Below are 16,736 nucleotides of genomic sequence, written 5' to 3' on the forward strand. Positions count from 1 at the left end.
CTCCTCTTCCTCCTCTCTCGTCGCATCCTGTGCTCCATCCCTCCTCCTCCTCCTCCTCCTCCTCCGGCTCTTGTTTTCTTTTTTTCATGGTGACAGTGTGGTGTGTTCAGGAGGGACATGCTCTGTCTGTGAGCTTTTATTTTTTTATATCATTATTTTTGGGGACTCTCAAGGTCGAGCCGAGCATCATGACTTTAAAATGACCACCATGCCACAAGCCCCGGTGTTATAACACGACTCGTCTCCGCCCGGCACCTCCACCACCACCACCTCCACCACTACCGCTGCACTTCACCCAGTCCTCTCCAGGGAAAACTACCACCACCTGCCGACGCCTCTTGCACCATATGACCGTCTCAAAGGTGAGTTTACTTCAGTGTGAACTCCTGCAGCATGTTGGTGCTCGTCATGCTGCAGGCGTGTGTGTTTACAGCGCTGCTCTTCAGTATAAACGGATTGAGCTGCTGCTGCTGTGAGTCGGACAGTTTTATTTTAGGCTTGATACACTTGCAGCGTGCAGCTCTGCCATGCGGCTGCTCAGCCTCCTCTGACCGGGCAGGAAACACAGCTCCAGGGTACAAGTGTGTGAGGAGGTGTTTGAGCTGGTTGTAGAAGAGGTTATAATGCATGTGTTTATATCTCTGTCACACAGACCAGTGAGCTTATTTAATGGTGCTTTAACTTGCAGACAGACTCTGAGCAGATTCAGTGTGTTGTTTCATGACACCAAAGTGCACAGCTGTTTCAACTGAGGCTAAACACATTTCTAAATGCTCCTTTTTCTCACTTGCAGAACTTCAAATAAATATGGTCAGTGTTTAATAAAACTAAGGATTATTTAATTAATTGTTCTGATTATAAAAAGTCAGAAAACTGTCTTAAAATGCTCAGTATTGTTTCCCAGAGCCCAAAACATAATCTGCAAAATTCTTGTTATATAACAGTCCATAACCCAAAGATATTCAGTTCACTGTCATATAAGCAAGGCCATAGGTTTCATTTTAACACTTGGGGGGGTGGAGCTCCTGGGCCAGAAATTTCGGGGCATTAAACTCCTTTTCAGGATCAATTTATGGTGTGAATATCTTTAATTTTGTCAAAACAAAAGTCCTTTGCGACTATTTGGGGGGGAAGACAAATGCACATTTTAAATATTGAGGGGGACGTGTCCCCTGCGTCCCATCCAATGTCTACATCTATGTGTACAAGACGAATAAAATAATGATTATAATTAACGTTATGTAAATAGCACCTTTCAAAACACAGTTACAAAGTGCTTTACAATAAAACTTAACACATTTTAAAACATGAGGAGAGTGAAAAACAAAACTAAAATGTCATAAAATGTCACCAAAGTACCACTCCTGAACACTTTTGACGAAAGGTGCAGGCGGACCGAAATGTTAGTGTGTAAATTGTGAAGCTGAACAAGAGCAGTGTGCCGGATTTTCTCCTCAAAGACTCAGGTGATATTTTCCAATGCATCTGCATCTGACACAGTTGGATGTGCGAATACCTTTCTTCAAACCAAAAAAAAATCTCTGTCCCCTTTAGTCTTCAGTCTGGACTAAAGGGGAGGGGATCCTCTGCCCGAGGATCTCAAACTACACATGGGTTCATAAGGGACAGTCAGGTCTGAAATGTAATCTGGAGCCAGGCCATGAAGAGCCTTAAAAGTAAATCAATAAGATTTTGGAATCAATCCTAAAACCGACAGGGAGCCAATGAAAAGAGGCTGAAACTGGTGTGACATGAAAAGTACAATATGTTGTCATTTCAAGATTTTTTGATTAAGACAGGAATAAAGTTTGTCACAATAACTTAAGATGTGAAGTGATACAAGCATATACAACAGTTTCTGTATCTCTAAAAGTTAAAATAGATCTTATTTTTGCAATATTTGATAAAAACATGAGGTGAAAATTTGCTAGAAAGACTGACCGAAACTATCAATTTCTGGTTTTATTTCAGTGCTGATGAATTATCTGCTGATTGAAACATCGATTTATCTAGTGATCATTTCAGCTTTAAATTAAGCTGACCATTATTTTGTTTGACGAACGCCTGAAGCTTCCCCACATCCCTCTTTAGTTTAACCACTGAAATAGATTATTTTTTAGACATAGTTACAAAAATCTATAAAAACGTGCAGCAGATAGACAAATACTTATTTGTTATTAACTAAAAAAGACCGAAACTACACACAAATTCATATGCCACACAAAAAGACGTGTCAATTCAGAGTTGATAACTTGATTGAAAGAAAATCAATTCACAACAATACCTCATTTATGAAGCAGAAATGCTGCCTTCATCGTTTCGGTCATTTTTTTATATAATCGATTAATCTGTCAGTAGTTTTCTTGATTTATCAGTGGAAAGTTTTCGTCATGAGAATGTAGAAAATAGTTAAGAATAGCTATTATTTCTCAGAGCACAATGACAAATCTTTATTAATTTCTTGTTTTATCCCATTATCCCCCAAAAAGTTTGCTATCATATATGTTAAAGAAAAACATCAATTGAGACTGAAATCATTGAATGTTTAGTATTTTTGCTGGGAAAAAATAATTTAATAATTAACTGATTATCATAAATGCTGATTAATTTTGTGATGACTGACTGATAGATTAATTGACAAATTGTTTCAGCTTTTAATAAAACAATTTATTTTATTTCTGTAGGTTTCCCACATCTCAGTTTAGAAACCACTGATTTTAATCATTTTAAGGGGTAGATCATAAAATCTATACAAATATTGACTGACAAGAAATGTCATTCACTGGAAACATCATAATATTCTTATGTAGTGCTGAAATCACGAGTTGATTAATTGATTAGTCAAATCGAATAGAAAGAAAAGTAACCCCCAATAATACTCATAATTATTAATTCTTTAGGTCAGGTTTCTCCACCTTACACCAGCACATTTAATATCTTTGTTTTGTTTTTTTTATTTGTTGGACAAAACTCAATCTCAATTTATTAAACAGACCGCACAGTGTGAGAAAATGAATAAAAAATTAAATCTTTGGTTGTGGCCCATCAGCAACAGTATCCAGAATGCACTGTATTGTACCCGTTTGGTTCATAATGCCACCTTCATGTCTGCAAACACATCATTAGTTAGAAGTGAAATCTATTATGGGGCTCTGTGGGTGGCTGTATTCTGTCCGTCCACCAGTTCACCACCAGATGGTTCATTGTTTTTACTCACTTTTGTTTGGACGGACGTAAACAAACTTAAGACAAAAGAAGAAGCAGTTTGAGAGCTCTGTGTTTAACGACCCGAGGCTAATGTTCACCACACGTGGAAGCAGTGGGAGAAACTCAGGACCTTGTGCCAACTGGCTCTTCTGGTGTGGCATCACGTCCACAGAGGAAGGTCCAGGGCGTTCGGACTGTGTGGCCTTGAGTACAGTCTAATATTGGTCCGGTCAATAATTCAATGTTACTGTTTATGGACCAATACGGCCATAATATGTTTTATTTCACATGTGATTTTTGGTTATTTTTATGTCATGGTGTATAAGTATGGGACATGCCTATACATATTTCCCAAATCTGTTAGCATTAGATCAAACTGAGCTGCAGGAGGACCGACTCAGAATGAACAATCATGTAAATTAACTCTAATTTTATGAACTCGACATCAGCATGACAAGAGTATGTGTAAAAAAAAAAAAAACCCGTACAATCCATTCATGTCATCCATAAATAACCACAGATACAGTGACGTCAGTTACTACAGTCTGCTCAGGACGGTAGGCCTAAACAATGATCTGTATGTCTGTGTACTTGCGAGGGCTCCACATTTTGGGGAAACACACTTATTAACTTTCTTTCTGAGAGTTAGATGAGAAGATTGGTGCCACTCTCTTGCCTGTGTGTTAAGTACAGAGCTGAAGCCTGGAGGTGATTAGCATTACCTTAGCATAAAGACTGGAAACAGGGGGAAACGGCTAGCCTGACTCACTCCAGACTTCACAAATAGTCCAGATTTAATTTGATTTTCGATTTGATATCGATTTGATTGGGGAAATTTCAGTAACAATACCAATTTTCGCTAGAATGTGAAAGGTGGTCAGCGGCTGCTGCAGCACAAAAAAAACTACAACAAAATGTAAAAAACTAAGCTAACAGTTACAGATGAAAGTACAGGTAATGTAGGAGTTTCTCAAGACTACGGTCGTTTATGATTTAGCATCTACTACTGGCGAGATTAACGGGGTTAAAGCTTCAAACATCTGTGTAAAAAAGCGTATATTATAAGACTGATCTCGGACTTTATAAATCGATATTGGGTCATTCAAATGAAGATCAATCTGAATTGGATGAATAGATTATTTTAACCCAGCCCTATAAATAGAAAAAATAGATACTGGACAAAACTCTCCCTAAAATCACATTTCTGTTTGTGTTACTGTTAGCTACAGATTTAACCAATTAGACATGATGTGCAAACTTAAGTTTTGGAGTTTTGTCTTTTTACAGTGCCATGTTAGCTATTTCCTCCTGTTTCCAGTCTTCAAGATAAGCTAAGCTCTTTATTTTCTGGCACTAACTACAAACTTAGACACGCAGATGTGAGAGTGTAATCACTGTTCTCATCTGACTCAAGGCAAGAAGGTGAAACACTGCACTTCACAAAAGGTTTAATTATTCCTTTTGAAGATGAAAGGTCATGTCTAGGCCATAGATTTAATATTTTATTCAGTCTAAAAGGACAGTTCACCCCCAAATCAAAACTACACATTTTGCCCTGTACCCATTAGGCTGTTACTTTAGATTGTTTTTGTGTGAGTTGCAGAGTGTTGGCGATATCGGCGCAGAGATGTCTGCCTTGATGGTGTTCAACCTGTGGTGCTTTAAGTGGCAAAAAAATACAATTGAAAAACTCAGTAGCAATATCTCTCTTCAGAAATCATGACCCAGTTACACAAGGTGATCCACAGACCTTGTTTTGAGTCAACGCATTCTCACTCCAACCTTGTCACATACCAATGTTTGGTCATGGACTTTCCATGTCCAGATAAGACGTACAAGGTACATCCGATGTGTTGGTTGTTGATGTTCTGGGACGCCTGAGACGTCAAGTTCTGCCTGTTACATGCATTGTCTTCTTTTACCGCTTACATACAGTCTCTTTGAAAAGTGTCTTGTCCCACCATGTTTCCTCCTGACACCACCAGCCGCTGTTAAATTTTAATTCCAACTGGCCGCGTATCATGCGGATGTTAAAGGACAGCTTTTTTCAATGGTGTGTGACGCCAGAAGTCACTGCTCAAGCGCCGGATTTTGACGACTTTGGAGTGAGACTGAGCAGTTTCTGTCTGCCAAGCTACCACCACACAGAATGAAGCATGCATTTACTCATGGACGAGAGGCTTGTGCTTGTAAGAGCGAGATGTAAACATTAATGGCGTCCTCCTTGGCTAAGCTGTAATGTTAGCTAGCTCAGTGCTGCTAGGTGGGTATACAATTAGCAGGTGTAGTACAGTAGAAAAAAATTGTTTCACCATGAAACTGCTCACAACAAGGTCTGTGGATTATCTTGAGTAACCAGGTCATGATTTCTGGAAAATGTATTTTTTTTTGCTGCTTTGAGCACCACAAGCCGAGTGCCATCTAGTTCCATTATATTGCAGAGAGGGCAGACATCTCTACAGCCGATATCTCCAACACTCGAGAACTTGCACCAAAACAATATTGATAAATAGCACTATAGGTGAGAGGACTGTCTCTCTAAACGCTGTTATGTAACACACTGCCCACTGCTCTGTCCCAGTTACTACACTTTGGCTTGGGCGGACATTGTTTGATAAGGTTGTGATGCAAATGTATATGTAGGCCCTTCGTGATTGTTGCTAAGTAACCTGCGGGTTGTAACCACCAGCTTTTCATTCATAAATCCGCATGGTGACCGTGAAAGGCAGTAATGTGCTGAGTGTGAGTGTGACAACACGAGTCCTGACTTCTGGAGTTGTGTGGAGTGAAGAGGTGTCGTGCCAGCTCTAGATCCGTCTAAGTAGGCCTGTCATCTACCTAATGGCAAACTGCTGCCAAAATCAGCATTAGACTAATGAGTTTGCGCTCTAACTTGTGGGAAACAGAAAACTGCTGCAGCCAAAAATAAACCTCACCGGGCTTTAAACTGGGGTGAAACAACACATCCTCACGACTCATACTATTTTTTTAATGAGGAGTTTGTTGTATTTAAGGACATTGTACTCTCTTTTATTTGATTCTACTCTGTCTCTAGTGAAATCTGTTGTGCACTTTCATTTCAGGCCATAAAATGCTGCCTTTTATCTCTGGCATGTTATCACACAAACTGTTAACACATACCTGGGATTCTCCCACATTTGTCCAACCTGTGACTGGTGCTGTTTGCTCTGTAGAAGCTGAGCTGTTTACAGACCCTGTAGTTTTTTCACTCAGTTATTTACTGTTTATCCTGTACTATAGTCGCCCACATCAAAACAATAACTAGAGTGGATTTCAGGTTTCTGAGATGATACAGTTACAAGTATCAAAGTCCTACCGTCTGTAATAACTGCTGTGAATTGCAGGCGTGCTTTTAAACAAACATGCCCTCGAGCCCGAGGGCGTTATTGGCCTATATTTCTCTGCTGTTGTGCTATAAAGTGATTGCCAAATAACAGAAGGTATAACCTGTATTCTGGACAAACAATGTGCCTTAATTACCTCAGACGCCTGTTGATGTTTACCCTTAAGATCGGACTCTGAACTGCAGGTGTTTTTGATCTCATGTGAAAATGAGACAAACTGTGCAGGATGTGTTGTACTGGAGCTGAATCAAACAACAGACTGATTTGTTGACAGAAAAATCTTATTTTCTGTCAACTGTGAGATTCGGTTAAGTTTTATATTCAAAAATATCTCAGATTCATTGCTTCCAGGTTCTCAGATGGAAATATTCAGTGTTTTGCAGTCTTTTATGAAAGATGGGATTTTGTGGGATTTGGGACTGTTAAGCCAACGTGGATATGAAGTGCTTAGTGGAGCAGTGTTAGTAATAATTTGAACATCTACAGTTCCTTGACTTTTGGGCATTACTTTGTCTGCCAATGACGATCATGTAAAATGATAGAAAGCTCTAGATAAGCTACTAAATAGAGAGTCAAGATAAGGACTGAATACCATTTTGGGGCATTGAAGCTTGGGTCGTAATGATATTTGAAGCATCAATGGGACTCAGCGGGACCGCCAGCACCCAACCCCACTTTAGAAGGACTTAGCGCTGCGATGTGTTTCCTTATTAATAACGCGGGACGCCACATGTTGGGCTGCAATTTGACTCACCTGTTCCTTCTCCCTGTCAGACAGCGGCATGGTGGTGTAGTGGTTAGCACTGTCATCTCACAGCAAGAGGGCTCTTAGTTTGGACCCAGGGTGGGGGAGCCCTTCTGTGCGGAGTTTGCATGTTCTCACCGTGGGTACTCCTGCTTCTTCCCACAGTCCAAAGACATGCAGGTTAATTGGTGACTCTAAATTGCCCGTAAGTGTGAATATGAGTGTGAATGGTTGTCTGTTTCTATGTGTCAGCCCTGTCCAGGGTGAACCTGCCTCTCGCCCAGTGTTAACTGGGATAGGCTCCAATTCCCCCATGACCATCAAGAGGATAAGCGATTATGGAAAATGAATGAATGATGACGTTTCAATGACTACGTTGAGGACACTTGCCCTGATGCTTGCCTCAATTCAGTTTAGTGGTGGAAGTACAACGAAACAAATAATGAAGTATTCAAATACTGATTTGGATGTTGATTACCAGTGACAATGGCAACAACTGAAGCTTCAAAGTTTTGGGTCAGCCCTAGTCAAGATTGAACTTGATGCTGTTGGTCAAGCTAAACAAGACAGAAAGATGAAGCTGTGGGCTCTGGGAGATTGTGACGGGTCCTTTTTTTTAAAAAAAATTTTTAAAAAGATTTTTTTAAACTATTTTCTGACATTTTATAGAAAGGCAATCAAAGGAACATAGTACTTTCAAGTTTCAAGTTCTTTGTTATCATATGCACAACAATTACAGAGAAGCAGTTCCTGGCAATAAAAACCTTGGATCTCAAGCTCGCACCAACAGTGCTGATTATGTATAAAAAAACGAGAATGAAATGATGTAAGTAAAAAAGAAAAAGAAAAAACAGAGACAGAGAGAGAATGTAAGCTTAAAAAAGTCCAAGTTAAAACAGTGGATAAAATAAAACAAAATATGAATAAATATAAATAAATAAATAAATCTTAATAAAGTAATACAATTTGCTGGCTAATTAAATGAAAATAAATATCGGTCGCAGGCTGATATGGTTTTGATGTATTCTCACTTTAATGCAAATGACTCAAAGGCCTCAGCTGATAAGAGGAGGTCCAGCTGTTCCAGATGCACAGATATCTTACACGCTGCTCTCCAGCAGTGTTACGTCTGTTGAATGTGTCGAGTTTGTGGCACTTTGATGGCTCATCAGCTGTTACTCCACACTGAGGTGAAGAAACCAATTAAAGGGTGTCAAGTCGTTATGTAACCAGGTCAGACTGTTGAGCGCTATGTGTTTATGTGCTGATGAACACAGGACGGTAATAACCTCCAGCTTTATGGTTAATTTAGAGGTCTGTGACTAATTTATGTTTCAATATTATCAATGAATCCCAAGATAATCATATTCGAGAAGCTGGAACGAGAGAATATTTGACATTTTAACCCTGCTAACACCATGTCTCAGTGTCAGGCAAAGTATATCGGGACTATTTAATGCTTCAGTGCCTGTTGATATCAGAGCTGCAGATACTTTTCAGACCAATATCCCAATGTACATGCAGTAACGTGGAATATAAAACCCATTTAAACAGCCCATTGTTGACTTCAAGACGAGAGAACCGGGGGAGCTAATGCTAACTCATTACCTGGTTTAAGGACTCATTCCTGCATCACTCTGTACCTACAAAACTAATGACATCACCACTGGCCTCAGCTGTACTCTGTGCTCAATGCTAATTAGCAGATAGTGGTACTCTAACATGCTAAACTAAAATGGCCATAAACACATACCCGCTAAACTGTCAGTGAGTTAGCATGCTGACGTTAGCATTTAGCTCAAAGCACCACTGTGTCCGAGCCTCACAGAGCTCGGCTGTAGGGAATAGTTTAGTCTAAAAAGGTAAATAAACTGCGATGAATGACCATCATGACTTCAAAGTGCCTCAGACGCCATCTTCAAATTAGGCTATTTGTTAGCTAACCAACAGATATTAAATGTTCAACAGTATAAAACGGGGGAAAACATTTTGAGCAGCAAATCAAAGTCTGTTAGCAGCAACTAAAACTGTGTGTGTGTGTGCCCTGTATTCCTATTTGCCTTTATGCTGAATTATATCACTGATTTAGGAGCAAGTTACAAACAGCCTGAGGGTGAATGAGGTCACCTTACATGTCCTCTGTTGCTCCACTATCAGAGTCAAACCACACATAATGCCTCGAGGTGGTGGTGGTGGAGAACCTGATGCTTTCACTACATGATGCCTCATACATGACTATACCTCCAGAACAAAGCCCCCAGGGGCCTGAGATCTCTGACTCCACCACCATCACCATCACAACCATCACCACTCCCCATGTGGTTTACTCCTGACTAAACCCTATAAAGACTTGCCAGAGGGGACTTAAAGTTGTTTGTGCCCACTGTTCTCAAACCGTCAATGAACCTGTCGATACAGATCCATACTCACTCTGTCAGGATTCTTAAACAATGTTACTTAAAAATGCAGTTGAGTAATTATAATCATCCTATGTAATCCTTGCTAAACAGTGAGCACTCTAATTATTATTACTATTATGATTATGAGATAAGGTTAAATGCTAAAATGTAGTGTAACAGTAGCACAAGTAGTTAAGAGTCATATTCAGCAGTCTCTGTACTAACACTGGCTTATTGCCTGCTATGAGATGGTCGTATTTGCCAGAGCCAATACAAATGTGGGCCAAATATTATCTCGATTAATCATCTATAAAATGTGAATTATGAAAATTGCACAATTTGTTATTCCTGTTTTGTCTGACCAACAGTTGGATGAACTGAATGACTTTATGTTGAACTAATAAAAAAGATTAATTAAAAAAAAACAAGACAAAGATAACAGTGTCCGAAGAGGAGTAGGTAGAAGAAAGACTTATATATCCCTGGCCCTTTCTTACATTACAAATGACAAATTCCTAAATATATCTTTATCTATTATTATCTTTAATTTTTTACTTTTTCTCTTTAATCTTAGTCATTTAATGTCCTTTGATTTTGTCTTGTGCTGCTGTGATACTTGAATTTCCCCCTCGGGGGATCAATAAAGTATATCTTATCTCATATTTACAACAAATATACAACTATCCCCAGTCTATTTACCACCTATTTAAATGAACAAGTAATAAACCCAGTTTATTCACAGTCAAAGTACCACCCAGTGTTACAAGATAAATATGCACTCCCCTAACAACCTTTCCTCGTCTATATATCTGCCAAAAATATATTTTTGTGTAGTTTTTTAAATTGATTTATATTTGTGCATTGTTTCAGTTGACCAATTGGATGGATTCAGCTTTGTTTTGTTCTGATTCTTCTCTTTACCCTCTTTGTGTCGTATGATTCTGATCTGTATAATCAACACTTTACCAAGCGGGGCAGATGTTCAAAGTTTAAGTGGATTCATCATCTGAAACTTTGTGTTGTAATCAACTATAATCTTTGAAATCACAGTGAAGATGATTGATGATGGATTTTTATATTCACTTGGTGCCTGATGCCCTCGAGGCAGCAACCACACTGATTCAAACAAATCTGCCATATTTGAGTGCACAGGCTTTAGGAAACAATCTGCTGGTGGATGTTCAGGATGATTACTGTACTCGTCCTGACAATGGGTTAGGAAATCCTAAAATGCCCTTATGTAACCGGAGAGTCTGCACGTGACCACAGAACCTCTCACTGTTATTGTCACACGCAGACTGCCTGTAGACCACCAGCTTCCCCCTGAACCAAACCAGCCTCTGCTGTTTCTTGTCACCGCAGGGCCGGCTCATTGACACAACACAGCGTCATGATTCCTTAAACAAAAGCTTTAAAAGATGTGTTTGTGTTTCTCCTCTTTAGTGTTACATCACTGTCGCTCAGATCAGTCATGGCAGGTTGTCCTGCACGTTTCTGACATGACAGCTGTCCGACTGTTTGAGGATTATCTGCTCCCACGTGGAGCAAACAGGGAGGGGATTACTTAAAAAAATACAGAGAGAGGGAGTCTGGCTTTGTGCAGTGTCGAGCGTGCCGTGCTTTTGTACAAGTTTTTCAGGCAGCAGGGAGGCGACACTGAAGGCCACAAGAAAGAGGAAAGCTCAGCGCTCCAGTAGGACACAGAGTGAACCAAACTGTCTGTAATATGACACTGCTGGTCCACCTTTAATGTTCTGTAGTTTCTTTGTCTCATGTGTTAACTTTACATTGGAGTCACAGACTCAAGGGTCTGATTTTTTTGAAAGACCAATTTTCGGGTCCGATCTTTGAAAGACCAACGTCATGTTTTTTGTTTTTTTGTTTTTTTTTTATTTACTGCTACAGTAAATATATTTTCAGAATCCTCAAAGAAAATAATCTGTCAGCTGCACCACTTTTAACCCATTTCTCAGTTTAAGACTGTTTCCTATCCTAACGGCTGAAATGACATCTGCTTGTTTTATTTGACGCAAGAAAAATAAAAACAAAGTATGAAAAAATTAATAAAGTAACTTGAAGTAGCATCAATACAAAGAAATATGGGTCATACTATATGAATAAGGTAATAACACGTTATCTCCGGCTACTAACTTCATTTGGATTTGGACATCCAGTAGAGCAGCGATTCTCAAAGTGGGGCCCGTACTTTAGAATTAGTTCATAGATGACTTTCTAATCTGACGAATCTATATTGATTCTTTTGTGTTGTTCTGTCACATACCTAAGACAATGGACTTGGAAAAAAAAACAAGACTACATCAGATTATTCCAAGGGACATATGTGAAGATGTCCCCGGGGCTAAATGCTTTGTTGTGCTCACAGTATTTCCTTTACATCTATTTATATGAACTGCTGCAATGCATGACATGGTTACATGTGTGCATGTGTGCATAGGAAATATATGGTCTTGGGTTCATCCAGGTCTCCATGTCCGTGTCCTCCATTGATCCCCGGTCACCCTCTCAAGTTCATATGTTCAGGCTCAACAGTTTAAGCCTAACAGCATTAGTGCATGGAGCATAACAGGAGTAAATACATTTATCATAAAAACATCTTTATAATAAAAATGGGTCATGAAAATCAAAAATAGAGCGGGAGGTGGTTCCCAACCTTTAAAACAAAGCAAAGTTAACTAACATGTATTTATAACCTGTTAACACTAAAGAAAGTGATTTTTTTTCCACCTCCATATTATTTTTAACAACATTTATAGGCCTTAATAGGATAAACTAGTTTGTAGTTTGCAGTTTGTAACAAACTGTCCATCAGCGGCTACAGGATGTATTTATTTAAGCAGTCCTGTTTCAGTGTGCATGCTCCTGTTGTTTTCTGGACTCTGAGGGTCTTAATCGAGAAGCAGATGGGTCAGCAGAGTCTGATTCATTATTCATGAAGAGAAGATGGCCTCTTACACTTAGGCCCTGTGTGTGGTGTGTGTGTGTGTGTGGTGTGTTCACCGTATTGATCCCTGAGCCCTAAAGTAGCCTTAATGGTTGTATCTCATGAAAAATGCTGTCGGAGCAAATGTATGTTTGCTCCCTGACAAGACGACTGTGTACATTTGTTTGTTGGACTCAACAGGAGCGATAGAGTGAATGCTTCAGTATTGTTAACAGGGTTTGTAACTTTAGTCCATCACTGATGCAGACAGAAATATCTCAGCAACTATTGGATGGATATGAAGAAACTTTGTGCAAACAGTCATGGTCCTCAGAGGGTGAACCCTTGTGTTTTTGGTAATCCACCAACTTTTGCGTGATTCCTTCAGCATGTTGACATTGTGGTTTTTAGTCAGTCTCTGAACCCTTCGGCTGTCAGTCTGACAACGATAAACCTTTGTGAGCCACGGCCAATATTTCGGACTGATCCGATCTCGCAAGCTTCCATGTGCCTCTCGTTTTGACTAATCGCTATAAGCAGATATCGGCACATGACAGCAGATACATTAAAAAAAGCTAATAAAAAGCTAAATTATGGGTGCTGAGATTTCATTTTGTTGTTCTGCCTCTTTTGCTCTCCACACAGACTGTTTACCTGCTACTCACATGTGATTGTTCAAAACTATTAAGACTGTAAACGAACCAGAATGCTTCCAATATCAAAACCTCATCTCGTTGCCTACAGATTCTGCATACATATGCAGATACTTGTAGGGGTGTAAATCACCAGTTTCATCATGATACAGTATTATATTAATTCTTTAGACAACGATACGATATTTGCCGATACTATAAAGTCTGCCACAATACGCTTACGATGCGATGTGATCCAGGGATCTATGATCCGTATAAGACAATATCATCTGCCCATTTAACAGAATTGATTACAGAGGAAGCTGCCACCCCTTTCTTTTTTGCTTTTGGCCATAAAAGATAAAAACAACACATACATAATAAAAACAGTAGTATGGTTCATTTTAAACTGACTCCACAAACACAAATAAAACAGCAAATGGAATAAATATGCCTTTAGGGCTTTCTGTCAGAGAGACCTTTCTGGAAGAGATGTTTTCATTTTAACCCAAACCATCATCTCACGCCTAAAATTTCAGGACTATTTGGCTTAAAGACCTGAAGGCAAACTTCTCCAAACAGCAATAAGGCACAGATTAAAAACAAGATCATTTAACAAAGGTTTAAAATTCAGCTCAATAACAACTGTTAAGGTTCATAAACATGTCAGTTGTTTTTTGCCAGTCACCATTATTAGCTCACGTATGTTTATATTGCATAAACTAGCCTAGCAGCTAGCGGACATCTCTCCAATTATAACATAACAAATACCGTGTATAATTCATACTTTGCTCCCGACAGAACAGCGAGTTTGGATTTCAGCCTGCGTGCACGTTCTTTCGCCCCAACATCGTTGATACAGTTTTATACATGTTTTATCTCGTAACGGTATTGTATACGTACGACATGTCCTCCGTCTGTCGACCCCTCTTTTCTCTGAAATCCAAAATATTTCCATTCTGCTGATTTATTCCCGAGTAAATGACATTGTCCTCATCGTCCTTCTCTTGGCTGTTTGCCATCTGCCTGCTGCTGTTTGAGGGTGACAGACTTTCAAAATAAAAGCATATCCTAAAGATGACAGTATGGATCAATGTTTTCACTTTGCATAGATGATACTGGATCGTTGATCACTGAATCGATATATCGATCCAGATAGATGGATCATGACACCGCTTGATACCTGTTTATAGACATTAGTTTATAGTGAAGTCAGTGTCTTGACTTCTATTAGATGAATTACCATGAAATTTGGTACCAACATTTATGTTTTGTACAGTAAACACAGGAAGGCAATCCAGGCACTCCATTACAAAAGCCAACATATTTCTAAAAACAGACAGCAAGGGTGTGGCCTCACCTATATAGTAACAGGAACTAACGGGAGGCAGTCACATGACCCAGATACCAACAAGACAGGTGACACAAATCTTAAATAAAGAAAACACAAAACCAAAATGTAAAATAACATGAGGTGAGGATATTATGTTCTGTATGCTGTGATTGTACGCTCCTCACAGTGTTCTTATAAACGGTCTACTCCTCAGTTTTAGATGTCACAGACACAACACGCCAGCATTCTGCACATTCTGTGTGTCGAGTATCACAACACGCTAATGCAGTTAGCTAATGTGGTTGATCTGATTAGCGGTGGCCTCCCTCAGCCTGATAGCGGGGCGTGCACTGCAGCGGTACGCTGTCTGTGTATTGTTTATAGGAAGAGGCTGTGCCTATATAAAGGCAGGCTAATCCCCCTGAGTCACAGAAAGTGAAACTCACCTTGACTACAGTTACTATGGTTAGGCTGGATGGATGGGTGGCCTTGGCTGGTGACGCTCACTGTATTAATTTAAGTGTGACTTGTTTGGTCTGTGCTGAGGAGCAAGTCATCGCCTTTGCTGAATAATTGATCACCCGTCAGCGTATTTGTCATTTAATATTTATCCCAAATAGTAAAGTCTGCAATAAAATGCATCTCTTTAGCATATCAAATCCTAAGGCAGAGCTTCTGAGCTAATTTTAGAACATCAAACCTCATTTTTTGCCATTGCATATTTTCCTCCCTCTTCCTTCTTCTCTTTGATGCGGAATATTTTTAATTGTGTCAGGAGCTTCTGCTGCAGAGGCCACTGGCTGTCTGCTCAGCAGCTTAGCTTGGCTGTAATTAATACTAGATAACAGGGACCCTCAGGAGGCTACGACCTGAGACACAGGCTTTCCCTGTGCTACGATGTGACATGATCCATAATTATAATTACCTCGTAGGATGTGGGGGAGAATTTCCTTTTAATTTTTAAGTAGCCTGTAATTTCTTAATAGGACAGCTTCATTTTTTCCCTGTTCTGTCAAATGAAGACCAATGGAAACATGTCAATAAATACATTAGCGCACACAGTATATATTTACAGATGAAGACGTATAAGGATATAGTCTCACTTTTACGACTGATACTGGGTTGTAGTATAAAGTAGCATAAATTGGAAATACCTCAAGTACATGTACCTGAAAATTGTACTTAAATGAAGTACTTGAGTGATTGTACTTAGTTGGAGTAAGCATGGAGCCCACACTGTAACTAACTGCACTCCCTGAAGAAACATTATCATATTTTTGGATTGCGTGTAGCATGTAATTTGACACGTGTGTTGGGGTCAGAACTCTTTTTGATTTGGACCTGTGGTTTTCAAATTCCTTCCCAGGAGGTCTTTGATTTATTTGTTATTTTGAGAAGCCAGGACAGTAATGTATAAAAGGCCAGTATCTTCTCCCTCCTGCACTCTCGCTGCTTTTTGCTAACTTTTAAAAAGTTTTTGTGACTTATGTTTTTTTTTTTATATATATATATAATCTGTAGAAGCAGGATCATACAAGTGATAATATTCTAGTTTACTCCGCTAGCCTTTCTTCGAACTGGTCCATGGTTCTTATTGTTGTAAAGGATGTGAAGTAATTGAACTTTCGCTAAGCCCCGCCCCTTTGTAATGGTCCACAAGCTGTTGGAGTAAGCATGGAGCCCACACTGTAACTAACTGCACTCCCTGAAGAAATATTTTGGAAAAATGAAACAGTGATTCCAGAGAGAAGCAGACAGAGGGGTCTACAGTCTGTGTTTGAAGGATATATCCAGGATGTCAAACTGACTCAGCAGCAACAACAGGTTAAAAAGACAAAGATAGTTAGAAGCTAAAGCCGAACTATAGGCTACAGATCACAGTGTAAAAGTGAACCACCACATCACTGCTGATCGCCACACAAGACAATGAATATAAAGGGAAACTTTGCTGATATTGAACCAGCAGTGTGGCATCGCAGTGTGTGCAGATGAACGGTGTTTGGCTTCCCCTCCGTGCCGCTGCCAAGCAAAAGCAGCATGTGTATACATTCAGTAGGCTATATCTTCAGAAGCTAGCTAGCTAACCCTACACTTTTCAGGGTCTGATTTTGGTT

The 16,736-nt window shown here is 39.5% G+C and overlaps 1 protein-coding gene across 2 annotated transcripts in view; it reads left to right on the forward strand.

Annotated features, from left to right (window-relative positions):
* The first annotated feature begins 70 nt into the window (after window positions 1-70).
* Window positions 71-16,736, forward strand: part of coro2aa (coronin 2Aa) — a 58,271-nt gene continuing 41,605 nt past the window's right edge. Inside the window, exon 1 of one of the 2 annotated variants that reach the window (XM_033624017.2) lies at window positions 71-362. In XM_033624017.2, coding sequence (XP_033479908.1) covers window positions 348-362 — 15 coding nt within the window. In that variant the 5' untranslated portion in view covers window positions 71-347. The remainder of the gene's footprint in view (window positions 363-16,736) is intronic. The other variant, XM_078166218.1, reaches the window with a different exon arrangement.

The sequence above is a fragment of the Epinephelus lanceolatus genome, chromosome 3 (genome assembly GCF_041903045.1).
Source record: "Epinephelus lanceolatus isolate andai-2023 chromosome 3, ASM4190304v1, whole genome shotgun sequence".
Classification (NCBI taxonomy): domain Eukaryota; kingdom Metazoa; phylum Chordata; class Actinopteri; order Perciformes; family Serranidae; genus Epinephelus; species Epinephelus lanceolatus.